At 41.2% G+C, this 24593-nt stretch overlaps 1 protein-coding gene across 1 annotated transcript; it reads left to right on the top strand.

Annotated features, from left to right (window-relative positions):
- The first annotated feature begins 333 nt into the window (after positions 1-333).
- Positions 334-21519, top strand: hck (HCK proto-oncogene, Src family tyrosine kinase). The gene is made up of 13 exons (XM_055222861.1): positions 334-613; positions 8416-8549; positions 10783-10825; positions 14908-15001; positions 15089-15184; positions 15573-15676; positions 16525-16674; positions 17043-17195; positions 17964-18146; positions 18480-18556; positions 18911-19064; positions 19218-19349; positions 19993-21519. Exons 2-13 carry the CDS (start codon positions 8424-8426, stop codon positions 20193-20195), a joined length of 1515 nt encoding a protein of 504 aa, XP_055078836.1. The 5' UTR covers positions 334-613; positions 8416-8423; the 3' UTR covers positions 20196-21519.
- The last annotated feature ends 3074 nt before the right edge of the window (positions 21520-24593 follow it).

The raw sequence follows: 24593 nt of genomic DNA, 5'->3' as shown, positions 1-24593 counted from the left end.
AGTCCGGGTTTAGTCCTGGTTTGGTCCTAGTTTGGTCCTAGTTTGGTCCTAGTTTGGTCCCAGTTTGGTCCTAGTTTAGTACTGGTTTAGTCCCAGTTTGGTCCTGGTTTGGTCCTGGTTTAGTCCTGGTTTAGTCCTGGTTTAGTCCTGGTTTAGACCTGGTTTGGTTAAACTCACTTAATAAAGATGATACATACAGTGTATTATTTCTGTCAGTTGTGTTTGATGTGATCTTATTTTCTTCATGACTCCTCACCTTGTTGCGTTTTAGACACGTCTGACGCGCGGCTGAGTCTGCGCACACACATGACTGTTCTGATCCGTTGCGCCCGCGCTCCGGCTGCGTGGCGTCGCGGTGCTGCTTCCTCTTTTCTCTCTGCTCGTTTGACTTCTCCTCTTTTCTCTCTGCTCGTTTGACTTCCTCCTCAGCGGTCACTCGGCTCCCGTTGCCTGCGGTGAGTGCATTTTCCTCCGGTCACAGCCCACCGAGGCGGCCCCCAAACGATGGAGAATCTACGGATCACATTTGGATTATCGTAACAGAAGTGAATCAGCGCGAGACCAGCGGCGTGCACGCGGGATCAAGTCTATCAAGTTGTTTGTTTCGTCAAAAGTAAGTCATAATCTGTTCTAAAAGCTTTTGCAAAGAATTCAGTGTATTTTGGGCTTGAATTTTAAACTGGTTTTATATTTTAATATGGGATGTATCTACAGTGAGTGACGCAAACGTGCGGATATTTGCATAAAGTTATTTGAAATGAAGTGTGTAAAGAGGAACTAAGGCTGAAGCCACCGCCGCCTGTTAAAATGTAACCAAACAGAGAAAGTTTAGTACAGGACCAGTTGTGTTCTTCAAAGTTCACACCTGGACACCCTCAGACACTCAACACAGTGATACACGAGGATGGGAGGGCATCTGACACACAGGGATATAGGAGGATGGGAGGGCACCTGACACACAGGGATGTATGGAACAAAGGTTATCTTGTCACGAAGACTGTCAAGTAAAGACATTTGTTCTCAAAAGCTTTCAAAACTATTCTGTATCTCTGTGTATCTGAGCTGAACTGCACCCACAAGACTCCACCTGCAGGGGGAGTTCATTAAAAACTACTATTTTTGCAGAAAAAAGTTCAAGGAAACACTGTATTTATGTAGAGGCAGATTCAACTCATTATCAGAGTTGGTGAGCTTTAATCCATGTTCTAATACTGTTCCTTCCTCAAAAACAGACCTGGAGTTGTGTTTTGTTTCATTCACACATGTTTCAGTAACACTTTACTATTAGTCTGTCTACATCTCCAAAGCTCAAAATGTTCTGTTCCACCTTGTGATGTCACGAAGTGGTAGTTTTCAAGTGAACAGCTCCTTTTACCTTTAGTTCAGTAGAGATTGAAAATTCCAGGACTGAAATGATCCAAATGATTCTAGTGAAGTTGTAATGAAGTTTAAAAACCCAGTGGAGCACTTCCTGTACCACCACATGACATCACAAGGTGGAACAGAGTGTTTTCAGTTTGAGAGAAGAACTCAGCCTAAATATGCAGGGTTTGTGTGTTAAACATGTGCGAATGAAACAAAACACAACTCCAGGTCTGTTTGTGATGAGGAAGCAACATTAGAACTTATCATATTTTGACACTGACACAGAGGGGTATAGGAGAATGGGAGGGCATCTGACACACAGGGATATAGGACTCACTCACTCAGTTTTCCTTTCTGTTGTTGTCCCATATAAATCCATCCATCCATTTTCTTCCGCTTATCCGGGGCCGGGTCGCGGGGGCAGCAGTCTAAGCAGGGACTCCCAGACTTCCCTCACCCCAGACACGTCCTCCAGCTCCTCCGGTGGGACCCCAAGGCGTTCCCAGGCCAGCCGAGAGACATAGTCCCTCCAGTGTGTCCTGGGTCTTCCCCGGGGCCTCCTCCCGGTGGGACATGCCCAGAACACCTCCGGAGGAAACTCATTTCGGCCGCTTGTATCTGTGATCTCGTCCTTTCGGTCATTACCCAGAGCTCATGACCATAGGTGAGGGCAGGAACATAGATTGACCCGTAAATTTATCATTTAAATACAATGATGAATCAACCAAACAGCAACTAGTGCCACTGCTTCAGTTACGATGTTAAACCTGCCCTACCGAGCTTGAGTCTCTATAGTTCTCACCTCTGACACTGTGGATCAGTATGTTGTAATTTACACATTTTAAATCACTATATTCATCTAAAACGACTGGCTGTCCAAAAGAAACAAGTCCTAATGAGAGCTAATGTTGATGTAAACGTCATCACAACAAAGCACTGCATGCTGTCGGCGCCCCCTATGGACAGCTGCACATCACACTAGTGAGCAGCACATTTTTTTCATTTGTACCAAAATGGCTACGAGACGCTGCCGAATCCTACGAGTGTCTCCAATTAAGAAAATAAAACTGGAGAAGGAAGTGTGTACGTCACAGTGGGCGTGTACTGGTGGACGTGAAAATGGAGGTAGATCGACAAAATGGCGTCTTGATAATAGTCGATTAAAGATTATTTAAACATGAATCACTCCAGATACAACTTCAGAGGCTCAATGAGAAGAAACGACTAGAACATGGTTAAAGATCTGAACACAACAGATTGAGGAACAGGTCATGTTTCTGCTGCGTCATCATGTTTCTCCTTATTTATTTGGCCCTGGTTCAGTTTTTCTTCTTCCCATTTTGTGATGTGGTTTGTAAAAATGTCTGAGTCACATCTTTGTTTCAAAATGTGAAGTTTAAAATGACATAAAAAGGAAACACAAATGTTACCTCAGAATGGAGACTTCAGGCTGGACCAATACAGAGGTCACGTGATATCAGCACACGGGAGAATCCCTGTAGTTTAATGTGAGCTGGAGGTCAGAGGTTGGAGGTCAGCGGTCAGGTGGAGTTCTCCGTGTAACTGTCAGATACAGATGTGTTGACCTGGTTCATGGTTAATATCTCTGGGCCTATCCACATGAAACAAAAGCTGGCACAAAGTTCATCATCTTCTCTGTCAGTTTAAATGAACAAAACTGAAATTATTTTTTTCAAAACAGCTTCATAAAGTGGAGCCATTATTCAAGCCCAAAGACTAGTGAGAAAAGGATGCACTATCTAACACAGATCTGACTCGTTACTCAGTCTGATGGTGTGAGTAAAAATGAAATAAGCAGAAAGGTTTAGTGTAATCTCCCAAACAAGATCATAACACAATATTTACATCCTGGTTAATATTTGATGCGTTCACATTTAGTTTGAGCTCATTTCTGACTATCATGAGATTAGAGATTAGAAAAGAGTTCTGACCACGAGTATCATAGCAACCAAAGAGCCACTCCAGAGCGAGGCTGTTGAAGGTAACGCCCCCTCCCGCCCGCACCGCTGGTTTAACAGTGAGCGGGAGCTTAGCAACACTGTCAATCAAACCTGTTGCTAACGCTAGTGGGAGTGACCTCAGGGAAAGAAGGCGTCTGATTTGTCTTTTATTAACGTTCATATCTTGATTTACGGACACAGTAGTGAGATAAAAAAAAAAACAGGATGATGTAGAGGGGCTTAATATGAACAGTTTACCAAAATGATGAGTCTGACCGCAGCAGTTACAGAGAGAGGGGACACAGTTTTCTAATGTAAAGCTCTTTATTTATGTCCATTTATATATACAGTACATCTATGTGAGCCTGTTATTTAGCTAAAACAAAATATCTCCCTCTACTGGACATTTAAGGCCGATAGCCAACATGCTAAAAGTGCAAACGTCAGCCTGATATATGTAGCTACCAGAATAACGCTAAATATATATATATAGTCACATGTTCATTTTTGTCAGTCTCATCAGCCCATAGTCACATTTGTGTCTGAACTAGCTCCGGTCTCCTCTGGTTTGTAGAACTGCGGTCTCTGCTCTGAGGCTTTTACAGGAAGAGATAAAACCACCAGTGGCATGAGAGCTGCTCAGAATAACTGTCCAATGAGCAGCAGCGTTAAAGGAGCCATCACAGAATTTTGGATGTGACAATAGTATTTAAAATTTAAAGACCCTGCACCTGGTTTTTCACATGTGTTAGAGCAAAATGTGTCTCTCCCCATCACAGATATACTGTATAAGCAGCTCTTTAGGTCAAAATAAGTCCACTGTGCGCGCTCTGCTTCTGGTTATAAAGAGTTTTGTTGTTCGAGAGTCAGGTGTGTTAGCATGCTAGTTGTTATTAGCATTATGACAACTCTCAGAGACTCCACTCTGGTCTCTGAGAGTTGTGAAAAGTGCTTATAAACTCATCATGGTGAGTCATTAGGATGTTCTGATGCATAAGGTCAGTGAGGAGGAACTTTGGACCAAACTGTTTAAAATGAACCAGTAAAAAACAGGTACAGGGCCTTTAAATTATATCTCTGCAAATTTAAACCAGGGCAAGAATGACATTTCAGAAGATGTTTGTACACATCTAACTTACTGTACCTTGTCATATGTTCAATTACAGGTGTTTTACTGCATAAAAATACCTTGAAAAACATATATTCATACAGTAAATGGGCTCGACGCTCCACAGATCTGATCAGTAACATGAACGAGTGGCGTTTCCTGCTTGGCGCCTTAGATTAAATGCCATACTGTGGAATATTCAGGCAAAGCAATAACATATTGTACCCAGGGATGGGTCTGGTCAGGACTGGGATGGGAGATCGCTGGTAATGTCACCGTTGTGTCTTTAGGCAAAACACTTCACCCACATTGCCTGGTATGAATGTGGTGGGAGGGGCCAATGGTGCAGACTGGCAGCCTCACTTCTGTCACTTTGTCCCAGGGCAGCTGTGGCTACAATAGTAATTTACCACAACCGAGTTTGGAGTGAATGAACAACGCAGGAAATAGATAAGTGCATTATTACATTTTAGTTATATATAATATTTATTTATTTTTTTTATTTTATTTATTATTATTTATTTATTTATTATCAGTATCTTCACAGAGACAATCCCATACATGTTTGAATAAGTCCAGAACAGCTGAGAGCACAGTTTGGGTCTGTGTTAGCATTAGCATTAACTTTAGCGTTGAAGATAGGAGACAGAGGATTAATCATTATAAGAGCGCCGGTTATGTCATAAGGAAATGTCCGCGCTGGATTACAGATTATAGTTTACAGACCGAGAGCCTTGAGGAAAGCTCCAGTGTGGAACCTTTTCAAATGACACGTCACCTGCATGACTCCATGGAAACAGAAAGTTAAAGCCATACTTTGGAACATTCTCCATTCTCCATTTTATAGTCAAAGGCCCTCTTCCAGACCAAGTGTGAGTCAGGTTTGTGGAGATGCAAGGCCGCCAGCCCGCGGTTAGGACATATGTTTTTGTATGGTTTTCAGTGCTTGTATTTTAGAAAAGTTACATACTGCTTCTTTAAATTGAAACTAATGAAATGGCATTCAACAATCTGGCCAAGTTACAGGTCAGGTCTGTGGAGAGGGCTCTCACAGTAATCAAACACTGCATGTTTTATGAGCAACACAAACACCCGTAACTGAATAGATGTAAGACGTTTAATGCCATACTGTGGAACATTCCAGTCAAACCAATAACATCTCCATGGAAGCAAAAACAGCCACACAACCCCACAACAAAAGCTACATAGTGTAGCTTTAAATAAAAAGTTAAAACAGTAAAAGTAAGTATATGTCAGATGCCCTCCCATCCTCCCTGTATACCCCTGTGTGTCAGATGCCCTCCCATCTTAGTTTTTCCCCACAGGACTGTTTCTTGGAACATGCTTTTGTTACATATTATCTTGGTGCACTTAGCTCCATGTAATCAATGTGAAGTCATGGGCAGAGCAAACAGAGGAGCTCAAACAAAAGAGATAGGGAGGGAGAGAGGGAGGGAGGGAGGGAGAGGAGGAGAGGACTAAAGGCCTACAGATCTTCACATTGTTGTGCATTTTTCTTCACACTGCCCCTCAGACATTTCACAGGAAGTGTGTGAAGTGTCTTGCTCAATGACACAATAAATGTGTGATGTGTGCTATAAGATCATTTTAAACATCTGCAGAATTTTTACATTAAAATATGTTTAGTATTTTTAAAAATGTCAGATGCCCTCCCTATGTCTCCATGGGGGCTTATTCTGTGTAAAACGGCTAACCCTGTATTTTACATCTGTACAAACATGTTCTGAAATGCCCCAGTATGTCAGATGCCCTCCCTGTGTGTCTGTCACAGAGATCACACTTTTATGGTTCAGACCTGGTTTACAGTATGTTCAGTTCCCTTATTAGAGGTCACGGTAGCGCGTTTAGCTAACTTTAGGTCATTTACTTAGCAGGAGCAGAAGTGAAAGTGTGGTACGATTACGAGCAGTGGAAAAAACGCCTTGGTGCAGACAGGAAGCCCCTCAGCTCTGCTCAGATTAAAAGTGTCACGAACAGAACACTTCCTGTAAAGAGCGGACACCAGAGGAACATGGCCACAGCTCAAAAGTCCTGAAGATAAGATCAGTACAGAGTTTAAACGATCTACAACACAGAACCAACAAGTAAAGTACAGTACAGCGTACAGCGAGTAAAGTACTGCGCTCAAGTACAACGAGTAAAGTGCTGCGGGGTGAAGTTGAAATTGGGTCATCCCAATCAATAAAGTCAATCAGACCTATGTCGTTTTATGCACTGTGTTGCCATGGCGATGTGCCAAACTGCCAATGTTATCCTAATGGGAATCCTCCCAATTTTTCCCATTCATGGGAACAATATTAGTTTTATGGAATAATGTGAAATTTAGCACCATGAGTCTTCATGTCATCCTGATCAAAAAAGCCAATCAGACCCAAGTTATATTTTTCACTGGGTTGCCATGGTGATGCACAAAACAGGCCATGTTATCCTAATGGGAAAATTTCCAAATTTTCGTACATTTCAAAGTCTTGTAACGACTTATTACCTTCAACGACGAACATGAAATTTGGCACAGTGATTCTTCAGATCGTTCCCATCCCCATTTCTCTCTCCCTCCCTCATCTTCTTTCCTCTCGTCTTTCCTCCTCTCTCCCTCTCTCCATTCTTTTCCCCTGTCTCCTCCCTCCTCTCTCTCCTCCCTACACCTCCTCTCTCTCCTCTTCCTCTTCTTCTGAGAGATTGAAAATCACATTATATTTTTTAAAGAGTGTTATTATCACGGTGGAATCGATATCGGTATCATGTCTTGAGTCGATTCCTCAGTATCGTAATGGAGTTGGAAGTTTTAGTATCATGACAACACTATTATGAAATTAAATTAAATAAAACATCAGGCCAGTTTCTGTTGTCTGAATAAAAGCGGTCTGAACAGGATGTCAGCGTTTGGTCAGATACACTATAAAACAAACACCTGCACTTTGGCGTCTTTGAGTTCTGAGTATGATCGTGTTTGTAGTGACGTTATGATCCATGTTTCTGAACAAAAAACTCCACAGATCTGAACTTCAGCCGTGACCTCTGACCTCTGAGTTTGAAGCCAATCCTCTTCCTCCTCAGATCATTTATGAAGCTCAACAAATACATATAACACACACACACACACACACAGACACACACACACACACACACAAAGGTCCTATTTGACACAAGACTGACTCTCTTGAGCTTTAAGCCATGTTATAATGCAGTTTCCTCGTCAAAAACAGACCTGGAGTTGTGTTTTGTTTCTTGTGATGTCATGAGGTGGTAGTTTTCAAGTTAACAGCTCCTTTTACCTTTAGTTCAGTAGAGATTGACAATTCCAGGGCTGAAATCATCCAAATGACTCTAGTGAAGGTGTGTGGAGTTTAAAAACACAGTGGAGCACTTCCTGTATTACCACTTAATGACATCACAAGGTGGAACAGAGTGTTTTCTGTTTGAGAGAAGAACTCAGCCTAAATATGCAGGGTTTGTCTGTTAAACATGTGAATGAAACAAAACACAACTCCAGGTCTGTTTGTGATGAGGAAAAAACATTAGAAGAGCAGAGGGCAAAGAATGGTGCATTATGGGCCTTTAAATGAGCAGAGTGTGAAGTGGCTCTAGAGTCACGCTGAACACACTGTGGAGGAGTGTACTGGATACATTTATAGTGACTTGTGTTTGTTAATCTATGAATAAATACATACGAAATGAATAAATACGTAAATTAAAATGAAATGAAACCAGATGTTATGTCCTGACATGTTCCTCCTCTCTGTGGAGCGCTCCCCAGTGGCTCTAGGTTATTTCTGTTTACTTTACTAATTATTTTCCCGTTGAATCATTGTAAACACAGCTCTTTGTGACAGAAGCAGACGCTGCTCTGTCTCCATTGTAGTGACAGATTTATATACTTTTAGTTATTGATCTCAGACTCAGAGGTAGGTGCGGCTTAGTGCTGAGTTCTGATCTCACTTGTACTTTTGTGTGTTGCAGACGTGACAATGGGCTGCACAGGCTCAAAGGAGGAGAGCAGCATCAGTAAAGACAGAGCGCAGGAGGAGCAGAGCCGAGCGCAGACCACGCACTATGTCAAAGACCCCACCTCCGGAACGACCGGGAAGAACATGGTGAGTTTATGTGAAAAACAATCAAATACCAGAACACAATTCGGGCTAATGTAAGCGGCTGATGCTAACAACTTTACACAGCAACGGTTTATTTAAGAGTGTTTTATTAATAATCAGGATCAACAGTGCGATAAACCAGAGCTTGTCTGTCTTGAGTCCTCTGTTTGTGGTGGGTTTTGCACACTGCCCTCTGTCTGGAGTCCTCTCTGTGTTTTGCACACTGTTCTTTGGTCTCGGTGCACTTCCTGTTCAGTCTCTTTAACTCAGACTCAAAGAGGAAGAATTAAAACAGCCACGTGAGACCAGACCAGCCACTCTATAAGGCTGTGGTCCTGGTTTAGTCCTGTTATAGTCCTCGTTTAGTTCTCGTTTAGTCCTGGTCTAGTCCTGGTCTAGTCCTGGTTTAGTCCTGGTCTAGTCCTGGTTTAGTCCTGGTCTAGTCCTGGTCTAGTCCTGGTCTAGTCCTGGTCTAGTCCTGGTCTAGTCCTGGTCTAGTCCTGGTCTAGTCCTGGTCTAGTCCTGGTCTAGTCGCACTATAGACACTGTTTTGTTGATGTTCTGTAGGAGCAGTTCTTCAGGTCAGAATATTCCAGGTTATTTGGTCATTTTTAAACATAGTTCTAGTATTTTTCTTTAATGGTTTGTGTTCCAGTTTTAACCTATTTTTACACATTATATAATTTGTGTTTACATGACCATAGTAACACATGAGAGCGATGAAGAGGAGGAGGTGAAGATCTGATAGACTCTTTCCTTCCTCCACAGATTATCTCTGGGTGGGATTAGGTTTAAATGAGCCTCATCTGTTCAAGTCTGGAGAATTTAAAGGTTCCACAAAACTTGTGATCTTTAATCCATGCTCTAATACTGTTACCGCCTCAAAAACAGACCTGGAGTTGTGTTTTGTTTCATTCACGTGTTTGAGTCACACATTATTATTAGTCTGTCGACATCTCTAAAGCTCAAAATGCTCTGTTCCACCTTGTGATGTCATGAAGTGGTAGTTTTTAAGTTAACAGCTCCTTTTACCTTTAGTTCAGTAGAGATTGGCAATTCCAGGACTGAAATGATCCAAATGATTCTAGTGAAGGTGTATGGAGTTTAAAAACACAGTGGAGCACTTCCTGTGTTACCACATGACATCACAAGGTGGAACAGAGTGTTTTCAGTTTGAGAGAAGAACTCAGCCTAAATATACAGAGTTTGTGTGTTAAACATGTGAATGAAACAAAACACAACTCCAGGTCTGTTTGTGATGAGGAAACAACATTAGAGCAGAGATCTAAGAATAGAGGAATATGGGCCCTTTAATGAACCCACAGAATTTAAAGCCAAGTAACTTTTTAGCCAAAAGTAGACTAATATAAAAGCATGTTTTTTTATTTTTTATTTATTTTTTTTATAGTTTGTTTGTTTTTTGTTTTGTTTTTTTGTTGTGTTTATTGCACTGAAAAGCTTCTTTTTTAAAACATGCATCCTTACCATGTGCGGGCTTGCATTTCCACAGAACTGACTTATCTGGCCTCAAGGAAGGCGTCTTCCTTCTTGTTTCCATGGAAATGTTTTTTTTATTTTGCTAAAATATTCCACAGTGTGGCATAAAACTCATCCTTTTCAGATAATTGATCATTTTTATACACTAATTTTAATATTCAAGTAAGATTAGAAAAACTGAAGCAGTCCTGGTTTAGTCCTGGTTTAGTCCTGGTTTAGTCCTGGTTTAGTCCTGGTTTAGTCCTGGTTTAGTCCAGGTTTAGTCCAGGTTTAGTCCTGGTTTAGTCCTGGTTTAGTCCTGGTTTAGTCCAGGTTTAGTCCAGGTTTAGTCCTGGTTTAGTCCTGGTTTAGTCCTGGTTTAGTCCTGGTTTAGTCCTGATTTAGTCCTGATTTAGTCCTGATTTAGTCCAGGTTTAGTCCTGGTTTAGTCCTGGTTTAGTCCTGATTTAGTCCTGATTTAGTCCAGGTTTAGTCCAGGTTTAGTCCAGGTTTAGTCCTGGTTTAGTCCTGGTTTAGTCCTGATTTAGTCCTGATTTAGTCCTGATTTAGTCCTGATTTAGTCCAGGTTTAGTCCAGGTTTAGTCCAAGTAACCTTAGAAAAGTGAAAAACAGAACTAGTTCATATTAAACACTAACAGTGGTGCAAAGTTACTCCTCACTTACCTTATGCATTCAGGACATCCTAATGACTCACCATAATAATAACAATAATAATAATAATAATGATCATATCTGTTTGTTTTCACAGAGCAAACCATCCAACGCAGTGAACTCCTCAGACGGTGAGTCACAGTTACACTATAAACATATGTTTTATTTCCATGTCATGTGACGGGGCTTCATGTTTCTCTGCTTCTGACCTGGTGTAGTGGACAGTACTTATGCCACATATGTATCAGAGATTTACATCAGTTAAAGAAGAAAAGTACAAAAATACAGGAAGTGGCTCTGATGTAAAACACAATCTGCCTCTGTCGTCAACACAAAACTACAGCCAGAAGTTTACACACAAAGAACACATTCATCTGTGTTAGTCTAATCGTGACTTTTGTGCCGTTTAGACCCGTTTCGTTGTTTGTTTACATTACGGTTGCTAGGTAACAGTTATGAAATGACCTTCACATATGTCCAGTGGTGCATGAAGTACTCAGTTATGTTACTACAGTCAACTTTCTTTGTTCAGATACAGAGATCAAAAGTTACAAAAGTAAAAGTACAAGTGCCACATGAAAAAAAAAAAAATCTACTTAAGTAAAAGTATTTAAGTACCTATTTAAAAATGTACTTTAAGAGTAAAAAGTAAAAGTATTTCACACAAGTGTTGTTGATTTGTTAAAGTGTAAATGTAGAGATATAGATTTAAAATGAGACATGTTTTGGTCACAGGAACAATATGAATCACTTTTGTAAACTTTTCTAATGAATTTTGTGTTTTTATTTTTGTTTATTTTGTTTATTTTTGAATATTTTTGCATATTTATTTTTTGCTCAAAGCCTGAACTCAAAAACTCTAGTCGGGATGTTTCCTCAAATCATATGAAAAGTACTTTTTACTTTTCAGTCCAGTTCAAAAATGCAGTGGAGTAGAAAGTACAGATACTGCTCTCAAATGTACTGAAGCAAAAAGTACAAATTGTAAAATGTACTGAAGTATAGGACAGATACATACAGATTCTACTTAAGTACAGTGCTTCACTACTTGTACTTCGTTACCTTCCACTTCTGTGTACTGTATTTCATATCTGCTCATGTCCAACTAGAAGTGAAACGATAAACTTTCATGGAGTGTTCTAACCTCTCATAGGCACTTTAAGCCTCTGAGATCTAAAACGTCCTGTGTGTCAGATGCCCTCCCTGTGTTAAATCTGCCCTGTTCTTCAAACTTTTGTGTTCAGATCTTTATCCATGTTCTAGTCGTTTCTTCTCATTGAGCCTCTGAAGTTGTATTTGGAGTGATTCATGTTTGAATAATCTTTAATCGACTGTTTTCAAGACGCCATTTTGTCGATTTACCCTCGTTTTCACCCCCACCGGTACACGCCCACTGTGACGTACACGCCCACTGTGACGTACACGCCCACTGTGACGTACACGCCCACTGTGACGTACACGCCCACTGTGACGTACACGCCCACTGTGACGTACACGCCCACTGTTTCTTTTATTAAGTCGTTTTAGATGAATATTGTAATTTAAAATGCAGTGGTGGGCTGTGCATTTCACCCTTGGGCCTTCAGTGGTGTCCCACTTACACATTATAACGTCACCTCGATAAAGGCTCGTCAAGCAGCATTTGGTTTCAGGAGCATTTAAAACCAATAAGCAGCATTTCATTCACAATTAAGAGTAGAAAACTAAGTTCACAGATAGTGACAAAAATTAAAAAGATTTAAAGAGGCCAAACTAAATGCTACCAAAATTACACTATGTGAGTAAACAGATCATTTGCATTTTTTGACAATAGACTATACAACAGCAAATAACTGAAAATATGGCGCAGCTGAGATTGAACAAAATTTAGTGCAGTTTTAACTGAGGTGACTTCAATGCAACACACTATTATTAACATTATAAACTCACTTTTTCATTGTGGAGCTCTGTCTCCAAACATTTTTAACCGCAGTGTACCTTGTAAGTGCCCTGCCGTACAACAACAATACAATTTGCAGCGTTTCTCAGAAGTTGGGAGCCACGGGTACCATTCCTAATTGCTCGTCTTGAAATGACGGACAAACCCTTTTCCTTGCTGGGACAGATTAGCTGGCGCGGAGGTTGGCCGACCTCTTCTCATAATATCTAGCTTTTCGTGAATGGTCCGTCTTGAAAATGGCGTGGAAAGTTTATCGGCAACCAGATCAATCTCTTCTCCTCCTTCAGCCAGAGTTAAAAATACAGCAATAGCTGTTGGATCTCAGGGTTTAGTTTGACATTCTGCAAACTGCTGCCTTCCAGGCTATAGCAGTGCGTATGTGCATCCAATCACAGGACACGTACATGTCCAGTTTGCATAGGACCTTCTAGCTGGCCCTGAAATACAGAATCGAGATCTGATTGGCTACAGAAACGGACTGTGTCTGTGTCTTGCAGTAGACGGGGTCTGCTCTGTTTATTCTGAAGGTCCCAGGAGAATGTAATTTGCCTGACAACACAAGCAGCTGAAATATAATTGGATAAAAACTCTACCACAATAAACAACATTGGAAGCCACTCAACAAAGCTGATATACCATGTCATAAAGAGAACAGAGAATATTTTTGTTTAAATATTTATGAAAATAAAATAAATTCACTTTTCTGAGCATGTTTAGGCCAGCAGAGAAGGTCACCACTGTTTAAATGTGTAGATTATAACATAATGATCCACAGGGGTCACAGATGAGAACTATAGAGACACAAGCTCAGTGTCAGTTTAAAGCTTCTTTCCTGTAGTTTGGACCTCTGAAATATGTGGGGTTCTTGGCTGAGTTCCAAGTTCACATTGGTTTATGTTATTATTTTTGTAAATGTTTCAGATGCATTTGAACATTTGAATGGAAAGTTTAAGGTCTGTCATTCAATGAGGAAGTAGCCGCTATTTTTATGAAACCAGGAAGTAGTGAAATAAGCAAAGTATGAGGAACCAGAGCACAGCTCAGTTTCAGTTATGAACATTGATAATTTCACAGGCATAATCACAATGTGTAAATAAACAACCAGCTAAACTATGGTTCTGCTTCATTAATCTAACCTTAAAGGGGAGGTATTCTGCTAAATCAATTCTTTGGAGCTTTCTGTTATGTTCCAACGCTGTTTCCTCATCAAAAACATGTCTGAAGAGGTTTTAGTTGTCATCCATGTTTGTTTGAGTAATCTAGAGATCTCTCCAGGGCCCTTATTCCTCTATTCTTAGATCTCTGTTCTAATGTTGTTTCATCATCACAAACAGACTTGGAGTTGTGTTTTGTTTCATTCACATGTTTAACACACAAACTCTGCATATTCAGGCTGAGTTCTTCTCTTAAACAGAAAGCACTCTGTTCCACCTTGTGATGTCATGTGCTCCACTGTGTTTTAGACTCCACACACCTTCACTAGAGTCATTTGGATCGTGTTAGTCCTGGAATTACCAATCTCTACTGAACAAAATTTTAAATGTAGTTATTAACTTGAAAACTACCACTTCAAGACATCACAAGGTGGATCAGAGCATTTTGAGCTTTGGAGATGTAACAGACTAATAAAGTGTTACTCAAACATGTGTTTACCTTAACAACAACACATAAACAGGTAGTTTAAAGGTGTTGTTCAAAGGTGTTGACTCTGAGCTAAACACGAAACATCAGATCATTATAGTAAATAAAGTGTGTAACGTTCTGGAGGCAGAGTCAGCTGTGCGATTCCATGGAAACAGTCAAAACTACACTTCGGAACATTCTCCTTGGAGATAGACCTACGTTTTATGCCAAACTGTAGAAAACTATAGCCAAAAGAACAACATTTCCATAGAAACAGGCAGGAGAAGTCCCTCCTCCAGGCCAAGTGAGAGCCAGGTTTGTGGAGATGCGAGCTCGACCAGTGTAAGGACATGTGTTTTTCAGTGTAATAAAAACATCCATAATGAAAAAACTATATTTTAGTTACATACTGGGAATTTAATTGCAGATGTTTTTATTGCTCAAAAATTCTATGAAAAACCTAAACTGTTAAAGTCGCCTCCTCATGATCCGACTCGTAACCTGGTCTGATGACGTCTCCATGGAGATAAGTGTAACTGTACTGTGGAACACTGCCGGCAAAGCAATAATATCTCCATGGAGACGGGAGCCTGCACCAGAAAAGGTTACACAGTGCACCTTTTAACTCTAACCTCTCGGCTCTTCCTCCAGGTGAAAGCGTTGCCATAGCACTGTACGACTATGAGGCCATTCACGACGGAGATCTGGGATTCAAAAAGGGAGACAAGCTCAAGATTATAGAAGAGTAAAAATCTGAATAAAAATGATACATTTTAATATTTTTTTTTGTTTTCTGAAGTTTACTCAAGATTATTGTGGAACATTTTTACAGATCTGGAGAATGGTGGAAAGCCAGGTCCATAAGTACAGGCAAAGAAGGATTCATCCCCAGTAACTACGTCGCCAAAGACACGCTCGAGACTGAAGAGTACGCATCCTCTGCACCCTCTGACCATCCTCTGCACCCTCTGACCATCCTCTGTACCCTCTGACCATCCTCTGCATCATCTCACCCTCCTCTGCACCCTCTGACCCTCCTCTGCACCCTCTGACCATCATCTGCACCATCTCAACCTCCTTGGCTCCTCCTCCTCTCCTGCTCTGCTCCTCGTCTGGTCCTCTCCTCTGTTCCTCTTCTCCTCTTCCCCTCTCCTTCTCTCCTTCTCTCCTCCGCTGCCCCTCTCCTCTGTTCCTCTCCTCCTCTGCCCCTCACCTCTGCTCCTCCTCTGCTCCTCTCCTCCTCTGCTCCTCCTCTGCTCCTCCTCTGCTCCTCCTCTCCCTCTCATCTATCTGTCTTACATATATTTGTTTTTCAGTTGGTTCTTTAAAGGCGTGAGCAGAAAGGACGCAGAGCGGCAGCTTTTGGCCCCTGGGAACAAAATTGGCGCCTTCATGATCCGAGACAGTGAGACGACGAAGGGTGAGAGAATTTATTATCAGATACTAAATGAAGCTGTGATATGTGTCACAAGTCCTAATACTGCAATACTAAATACTACAGTACTACAGACCAGTCACTCTCTACACTTTTCCCAGTGACCCCTGTTTGACCTGCGGATGCTCCAACCTGACAAACTTATAAGGAAAACATGTTTATTTTCTGGTTAATAAGGACTATGGAACAGTGTAACGAGCGGCTCAGATCAGGAGGAAGAAACAATGAACCAGATGTTAAGGTTAAAGGCTAAAACTTGTAATTTATTAATTGACAAAAATAGGTAATAAAATAATAACAAAAAACAAAATGTCCCAAATTTGGTCAAATATTTTCCAATTTTTAAATAATATTTTACAAAGGATTAAAATCTGGTCACCTGTCAATCTCCCAGAGTTCAGATGGGTGTGATTGACAGGTGGATCAGCCAATCAGGGACACACATGGTCTGTCTGTATCATAACAAATTTGGCTGCTTATGAGGAAAAAAGAAAGGACAAAAATATCATAGGGGACTGAAAAACATGTAGGGTTTGTGCAGAATCGGCAAAAGGCACATGAATGTTAGGTGACCAATGAGCTCCTTTGTTTCACACGTGTCACTGAAATAAACAAATCTGATTGGACGATCATCTTTGGTTCTGGCTCAAGGCACGTTAAAGGGAGTGAAAAAATACAGACGGATATCACTGTGGAGGAAAAATATTTAAACTTACACCAATGGCATATCTATTAATACAGTATCGTAACAGACACATGCCTGTATATTTTGAACAGCTGCAGACTCTCTACAGCGCCTCTAACCCACCTGCTGGTGGCTCTGTGTGTTGCAGGCAGTTACTCTCTGTCCGTGCGGGACCTTGACCCTCAGGCCGGGGACACGGTTAAACATTATAAGATCAGGACTCTGGACAACGGAGGGTTCTACATCTCCCCCAGAATCACCTTCAGCACCCTGCAAGAGCTCGTCAGCCATTACAAGAGTCAGTCTGAACAAAACATGACCAGAAATATAAAAATATAATATATAACACTACAGGGACACAGGAGCATGGGAGGGCATCTGACACACAGGAGCATGGGAGGGCATCTAACACACAGGAGCATGGGAGGGCATCTGACACACAGGAGCATGGGAGGGCATCTGACACACAGGAGCATGGGAGGGCATCTGACAGAGATTTAGTAGGATGGGAGGGCATCTGACACACAGGGATACAAGAGCATGGGAGGGCATCTGACACAGAGATTCAGTAGGATGGGAGGGCATCTGACACACCAAGAGGGCATCTGACACACAGGGATACAGGAGGATGGGAGGGCATCAGGTGTAACAGTCTTTCTTCCACAGAGCAGGGCGATGGTTTGTGTCAGGCCCTCACTACAGCCTGTATCAGCCCCAAACCTGAGAAGCCCTGGGAGAAGGATGCCTGGGAGATCCCCCGCTCCTCCCTGAAGCTGGACCGGAGGCTTGGAGCCGGACAGTTTGGAGAAGTGTGGATGGGTAAGACACAGACCTTAAAAACGTGAAAAACTAGTTCATTTTAAACAGTTTGCAGGGGTCCAAAGTTAATCCTCAGTTCCATTTGTAGTAAAGATGACACGATTATCTGTGGGTGTTGATTATTTCAGTCAGAGCCATTATTTAAATATTTATTAAGCTCTCCCGAGGTCGGTCCTGCTAGCGTTAGCAACAGGTTTGATTGACAGCGTTGTTAAGCGCCCGCTCCCTGCCTCGCTTCACCAGCCTCGCTCCGGATTGGCTCTTTGGTTGCTTTGATACTCACGGTCGAAATTCCAAATCTGGAACTGAGCTCCAAATTGGCCCTTATAACGTTTAGCCTCGATGAGCTTCATTTGGAGCTGAACGCTGTGGATGATGTCACACTCACTTAGTCCACGTCTGTACAGTCTGTGGTCCCACCTCTAGATGGAGCCCACTTTCTGTTTTTAGACTTGATAAAAGTTCCCTGACACACAATACACATACAAACACACCCCTACACAGACATACACACACACACGGACACCCCTACACACACACCCCCACACACCTACTCATACACATACACACACACACACATATAGAGAGACACACATACATACACACAGAGACACACATACATACACACACACGGACACACCCACACACACAGCGACACACACATACACACACACATAGAGACACACATACATACACACCCCTACACCTACACACACACACACACACATCAGCACATTCCTGATATCTGATGTATTTTCATGTTTCCAGCGACCTACAACAAACACACGAAGGTGGCGGTGAAGACGATGAAGCCGGGGAGCATGTCTGTGGAGGCCTTCATGATGGAGGCCAATCTGATGAAGAGTCTGCAGCACGACAAGCTGGTCCGACTCAACGCCGTGGTAACCAAAGAGGAACCCATCTACATCATCACTGAGTTCATGGAGAAAGGTGAGGTCGTCAGGGAGCTAAAGGGGCACTTTGTCACTTTTCCACTGCCTTCTCGTCTCCATGGAGATGTTATGGCTTTAACCGTAATGTTCCGCAGTATAGTATTAAACTTATCCATTTTGTATGTATGTCACAAATAACTGGAAAAAAACATATTCTTAGTGTGAACTCCATCACCTCTCCACAGAGCTCACCTGTAACTTTGGCTTATGTTGCTACTTGCTTATCTGACACACAGGGATATGGGGGGATGGGAGATCATCTGACACAGTGGGAGGGCATCAGGGCTAACCTTCTGCTTAGATACTGACTGTAGTTTGTGTCTTTGTGCAGGGAGTCTGTTGGATTTCCTGAAGAGCGACGAAGGAAACCGTGTGCAGCTCCCAAAACTCATCGACTTCTCTGCTCAGGTAAGACGCAATTCAACCCACAACCTCCTGATGTAACTGGTTCATTTTAAACAGTTTGGTCCAAAGTTCCTCCTCACTGACCTTATCCATTCAGAACATCTTAATGATCCACTACGATGAGTTTATAATGGAGGTGACAGGTGGAGGTGAAAACGGGCGTAGATCGATAAAATGGCATCTTGAAAATAGTCGATTAAAGATTAAACTCAAACATGAATCACTCTGAATACAACTTCAGAGGCTCAATGAGAAGAAACAACTAGAACATGGTTAAAGATCTGAACAGAACAGATTGACAAAGAGGGCAGATTTAAAAGATGTCATAAAAATATAGTTTGTTTTGTTTTTGAGCAGATCGCAGAGGGCATGGCGTACATCGAGCAGAGGAACTACATCCACAGAGACCTGCGCGCTGCCAATATCCTAGTCAACAAGGCTCTGGTCTGTAAGATCGCAGACTTTGGACTGGCCCGGATCATAGAGGACAACGAGTATACAGCCAGAGAAGGTATGGAACCAGGACTGAACCAGGACTGAACCAGGACTGAACCAGGACTGAACCAGGACTGAACCAGGACTGAACCAGGACTGAACCAGGACTGAACCAGGATTTAACCACTTAAACATGTTTCTAATACTTTTTTTTTTTTTTTTTTTCCAGGGGCAAAATTCCCAATAAAATGGACGGCTCCTGAGGCCATAAACTATGGCTCTTTCACCATAAAGTCCGACGTCTGGTCCTTTGGGATTTTACTCACTGAGATCATCAGCTACGGACGCACCCCCTACCCAGGTGAGAACGCCCACTAATGATGACATCACAGCCTCCTGTAGTCATGTGACGTTTGACAGGAGGGGAGGAGGGATGGACTGGTGATTAAGAACTGGTTTAGTTCTGGCTTAGTCCTGGTTAAATCCTGGTTTAGTTTGGGTTTAGTTCTAGTGCAGTCCTGGTTTAGTCTTGGTTAAGTCCTGGTTTAGTCCTGGTTTAGTCCTGGTTCAGTCCTGGTTCAGTCCTGGTTTAGTCCTGATTTAGTTTTGGTTTAGTCCTGGTTTGGTTCTGGTTTAGTCCTGGTTTAGTCCTGGTTCAGTCCTGGTTTAGTCCTGGTACAATAAGAGTATCACATGAAAAAATCTACTTAGTCCACTTCTTTAAACAGGCTATGATCATATCTTATTTTGGTAAAATCTCCATGTATCAGAGTCTCCACCCACTTCACCGTGATTGGTTAAATCCACCTGTCACTCAAATGGAGAAGTTTGACATTTCAGAAGAAGCAGATGACTCTGAATACCTCTTACAGGCTACTCAAATATAAAAAGTCCCCATGAATCGTGATAAAATCGAAATCATCATCTGGCTCCAAGAAAATCATGATATTTATTTTTGCCATTTCACACACCCACATTACCACATGTGCTTTTGTTCACTTCAGGTATGACCAACCCCGAGGTGATCCGTGCTCTGGAGAAGGGATACCGGATGCAGCGTCTGGAAAGTTGTCCCTCGGAGCTGTACGAGATCATGCTGGAATGCTGGAAGAACAAACCCGAGGACAGGCCCACCTTTGACTATCTGCAGAGCGTCTTGGAAGACTTCTACACAGCCACGGAAAGTCAGTACCAGCAGCAGCCATGACGCAAGCTGCAAAAACACACCAGATCACAACAGCAAAAATGAGGGACACTGCAAAAATATAACAAAATACAGTAGCCACAATGGACACCTGAAAACAAAATGGACACTGTATGAAGTGGAGCTTTGGCTGCAGGCGAGAGCTCCACTCCTTCACATCTGATGCTAAAAAAACAAAACATTGGGAACAGTTTATTCATTTACAATAGCTACATGGTTAATTGGGATAAGGTTAAAATAGAGGGGGTGTGGTGTGTTTTGTTTCATTAAAATACAGAAAAAAACAGCTTGTAAATGAGCGTAAGGCAAAAAAAAAAATGCTCTGACAGAAGTACCTTTTCAGTTTTATTTATAAAAAAACATCCCAACCCAGTGTGTCTGAGTTTGGAATTTTGAAAATCCGGCCATCCTAGGTTAAAGTGCATTTGACAGATTAATGTTTTTTTTTATGTTTGTGACTTGGTTTGTTGGATAGACCCTGTGATAAACATTCATCAGAGTTTTACATCAGTTTGTGAAGAAAAGTAGAAAACACTGGAAAATATCATAGAACATAACGGAAAGCTCAAATTAAAGTCTCAGAGCAGCTCAACAGGTCGAGTCATCAGATCCAATGTTATGGCAGTTTGAGGAATGTACTAAAAGAGTCTCTGCAGCATCACAGCAGCCTCCAGGGGGCGCTAGGTGAGCGCTGGAGACGCCAAAGGAAAGCCTCTCCTAAGCTTTTCTCTCTGCTGTTGTTTTGGTCAGTTATGAAGAAGGTCGCTCCTTCTGGAACATCTGCCATATTTGGTGTAAAAACTCTGTAGCATTTCAGAGCTAGCTAGTAGCATAGTTAGCCTCATGCAGGGTCGCCATGGATACAGGAAAAACAAATTGCTCAAATCACACAGTCCTTCACTTTCGTTTGAACTGCACAAGCTGCACTTGGGGTCAGGATCCCAAAATACTAAATTAAAAATGTAACATAAAAATTCAAAAAGTGAAAAAAAAAAACTGTTCAGTGTGCCAGCCATTCAGCCACAAGAGCAGCCACTACCACACACAAGTTTAAACACTGATTTAACAAAATAGATGTGTTCCTGATTTATTTTTATCTGTGAAATCCACTCCAACTCCACTCTGCTAAACACACACGGCCTGATCTGGCACCGGTCCCATCTGTTGCGTCTGCTGTAGGCTCAAGTTAGATTTTTTTGCAGTGCAGTAATGTCCACTCCCACATGAAGGCGCTGTGAACTGGAATAGATCATGAATAACATAGATAATATTTAAATCCAGATCTGAACTGTGAATTTTGGGGCCGCCACAGTGACTTCAGTGGTTCTGATCATTTTAATTAAATGTGTTGCTTTTATTTATAGTGTGGCTGAGTTTCTCCTTATGTGCCTTTAAAGAGCCTATATTATCGTGAGCGTTAAGCCATTTTCTAAAGCTGTTACCTCCTCTAAAACAAACCTGGAGTTGTGTTTTGTTTCATTCACACATGTTTGAGTAACACTTTATTATTAGTCTGTCTACATCTCCAAAGCTCAAAATGCTCTGTGCCACTTTTTGATGTCATGAAGTGGTAGTTTTCAAGTTAACACTTCCTTTTACCTTTAGTTCAGTAGAGATCGGTAATTCCAGGGCTGAAATTGTCTAAATTATTTTAGTAAAGGTGTATGGAGTTTAAAAACACAGTGGGGCACTTTGTATATACAGTAACCTCATGACATCACAAGGTGGAACAGAGTGTTTTCAGTTTGAGAGAAGAACTTGGTCTACATATGCAGGGTTTGTGTGTTAAACATGTGAATGAAACAAAACACAACTCCAGGTCTGTTTGTGATGAGGAAATGACATTAGAGCAGTGGTCAGAACATAGTGTGTATTTTTACTAAATACATTTCTGAAGATTAATTTATTTGTGCAGTCTTTTCCCTCTGCACTGATAATTTATATGTACCACAGATATGAACGTTGATACTTTGCAGAGACATCACACTGGGGGGTTTCTACATGTGTGTCTATGGCTGAATGTTTAGCTGTTACCATGGAGCACACATGAGCAAGCACACACTGACATGTTTTTGGTCTGAAAACTCGAGAAAAAACACAAAAGTGATTTAAAGAGCACATCTTCAGGAGCCTGTGATCAGTCCGAGTGTTCATGACCCTGTTAAGGAGTTTGATTTTTCACAAAAAGGTGAGAGAGACTCACTGAAAAACTGTTGGCTGATGCTAATGCTAATGCTAACTAGTTTCTGACTGTAATGTTATTTGAGAGGGACTTGTTTAATTGCACAAATCAAATCACCTGCTGTAGCTCCATTTAAGTCAGTTCTTTATGTTCAGATTGTGTTAAAATTAAAGGTCAGATTAACGTCTAACTTGAGTAACAGAACTTCAGACGGAGCAGTGCCTCCAGTTAGCCCCCCGTTGATGACATCACCTGCAAAGTATCATTAATTTTGAAAACCTAAAATAATGTCATAATTCAGTTTTTCCACGTTGAGTTTGATCATATCTGATGCAGTGACAGATGGCTCATTATAACAGAGATGGGACTGAAGCATTTTAAAACTGTCTTGTAAATAAATGTGTTTATCTTATGAACGCTCCACTTTAGCTTGAAATTATGGACTTTTTAATAAAGATATGAGATAAACATGTGTTCACCTGTGTTTTCTTCTATTTAGAAATCAAACATTTGTTTTTTATAAAAGCACAAAAATATTATATCAGACAGAAGCACACATCATATTTTATCAAAAGTGCACATCATGGACATGGAGATGTTATTGTTTTATCTGGAATGTTCCATATACATATAACATATTCCATATAGCATTAAAGTTATCTCCATGGTGCCAATCTGTAATTTGAAGTAAGTGTACTTTTTGCTAAATTGTACCAATATTATATATATATATATATATATATATATATATATATATATATATATATATATATATATATATAAATATAAATAAATAAATGTTGTGGGGGTTTTTTTTGGACTGTGGGAACAAAAATGTTCACTATTTCATATTGTACTTTACAAACTATGTACAGAGACAGAAATTGGTTAATGCAAGTTCGTGGCGAGCCCATGGGAGGGTGCACACGGTGGCAAGGGCCATCATTGCTGCTTGCAGCATTAATTTATATTGTTTGTGAAAAATCATCTTGGTAGCATAAGCATTTCTTTGCCATCTCAGTCAAATTTCTGTGACAAGGGTCAAGTTGTCTGTGCACATCTTTACTCAAGAATTTTCACTTCCTCCATTTTCCTGTTTCATAGATTCTATTTTTGAACTTCCCAAAGTGAAAAAAGAGGTCAGTGTTCAATTTGACCAGACAAAATGACACTGAAGTTGTCCAGGTTTGATTCACAGTAAAAGAAAAACAGAATTAAATTTTTCTTTTACTGTGTCAGTGCTAATGTTAACAAAATTAAACTTGTTGTTAGGACAACCCCATTATTTTTCAATGGAGATTATTTCAGTCAGTGGCATTAGTTAAATATTTATTACGCTCTGAAATTAGCATTAGCATTAGCACTGATACACAAAGACTTACATTTGGAAAAGTAGAAATGTCCTCTGGCAAAATTTCCTCCTGATTTATAAAATGTTTAAAATATTGTCAGCGACATCCATGCACAGCTCCCTGTCTACTGCCTGACTCTAACTAACCCCCTAACCTCTGACCCCTGACCCCTGACCCCTAATCCCGCTGCACCTGTCCACTATCTGATCTGTCAGAATTTAGTGATTTTAGCACAACTCTGCAAAAGCCTCATAGATGTGACATCAGAGCAGAAATGGCTGCGGTGACCGCCCCTCTGACTGGAACTAGCCGCTAAAGCTACCACAGAACAATTACTACAGCGCCTTTAACAAAAATACACTGTGACTTTATCAGAGAAATTATGAACAATTTTACAGAAATCAACAATGGTAAAATAAAATATATTTTAAAACATCTGTTATATGATAACAGAAGAAAACAATCGCGCATGACCCATGACCCCCACAATGCATTTGAAAAACAACCATACCATAAGTGGACATAGCTAACCCGCTCGGTGCCGCGATCCAAACAGGAAGTGACCATGGGGGCGTCGAGCTCCATCAACTTTGGCTCCAATTCACTTTATATTGAATAGCTGTGTCCCCTCTCTTTGTAACTGCTGTCAGACTCGTCATTTTGGTCTTAAAATGTTTGTATTAATTTGCTCTACATGATCCTGGTGTTTTTATTTCACTATTGTGTCTGTAAATAAAGACATGAACATTAATAACAGACAAATCAGGCGCCTTCTTTTACAGAGGTCGCTCTGGAGTTAGCAACAGGTTTGATTGACAACGTTGCTAAGCGCCTGCTCCCTGCTAAACCAGCGGTGCGGGCGGGAAG

Source organism: Periophthalmus magnuspinnatus, chromosome 7, assembly GCF_009829125.3.
Source record: "Periophthalmus magnuspinnatus isolate fPerMag1 chromosome 7, fPerMag1.2.pri, whole genome shotgun sequence".
Taxonomy (NCBI): domain Eukaryota; kingdom Metazoa; phylum Chordata; class Actinopteri; order Gobiiformes; family Gobiidae; genus Periophthalmus; species Periophthalmus magnuspinnatus.
The sequence above is the reverse complement of the archived record's forward strand: the minus strand, read 5'-3'. Positions and strand labels throughout refer to the sequence as shown.

Excerpts from the sequence above, each read along its gene's own strand:
- hck (XM_055222861.1), top strand. The coding sequence starts at position 8,424 with ATGGGCTGCACAGGCTCAAAGGAGGAGAGCAGCATCAGTAAAGACAGA. Across the intron at positions 18,147-18,479 it reads CACTGAGTTCATGGAGAAAG|GGAGTCTGTTGGATTTCCTG; the intron begins GTGAGGTCGTCA and ends GTCTTTGTGCAG. Across the intron at positions 18,557-18,910 it reads TCATCGACTTCTCTGCTCAG|ATCGCAGAGGGCATGGCGTA; the intron begins GTAAGACGCAAT and ends GTTTTTGAGCAG.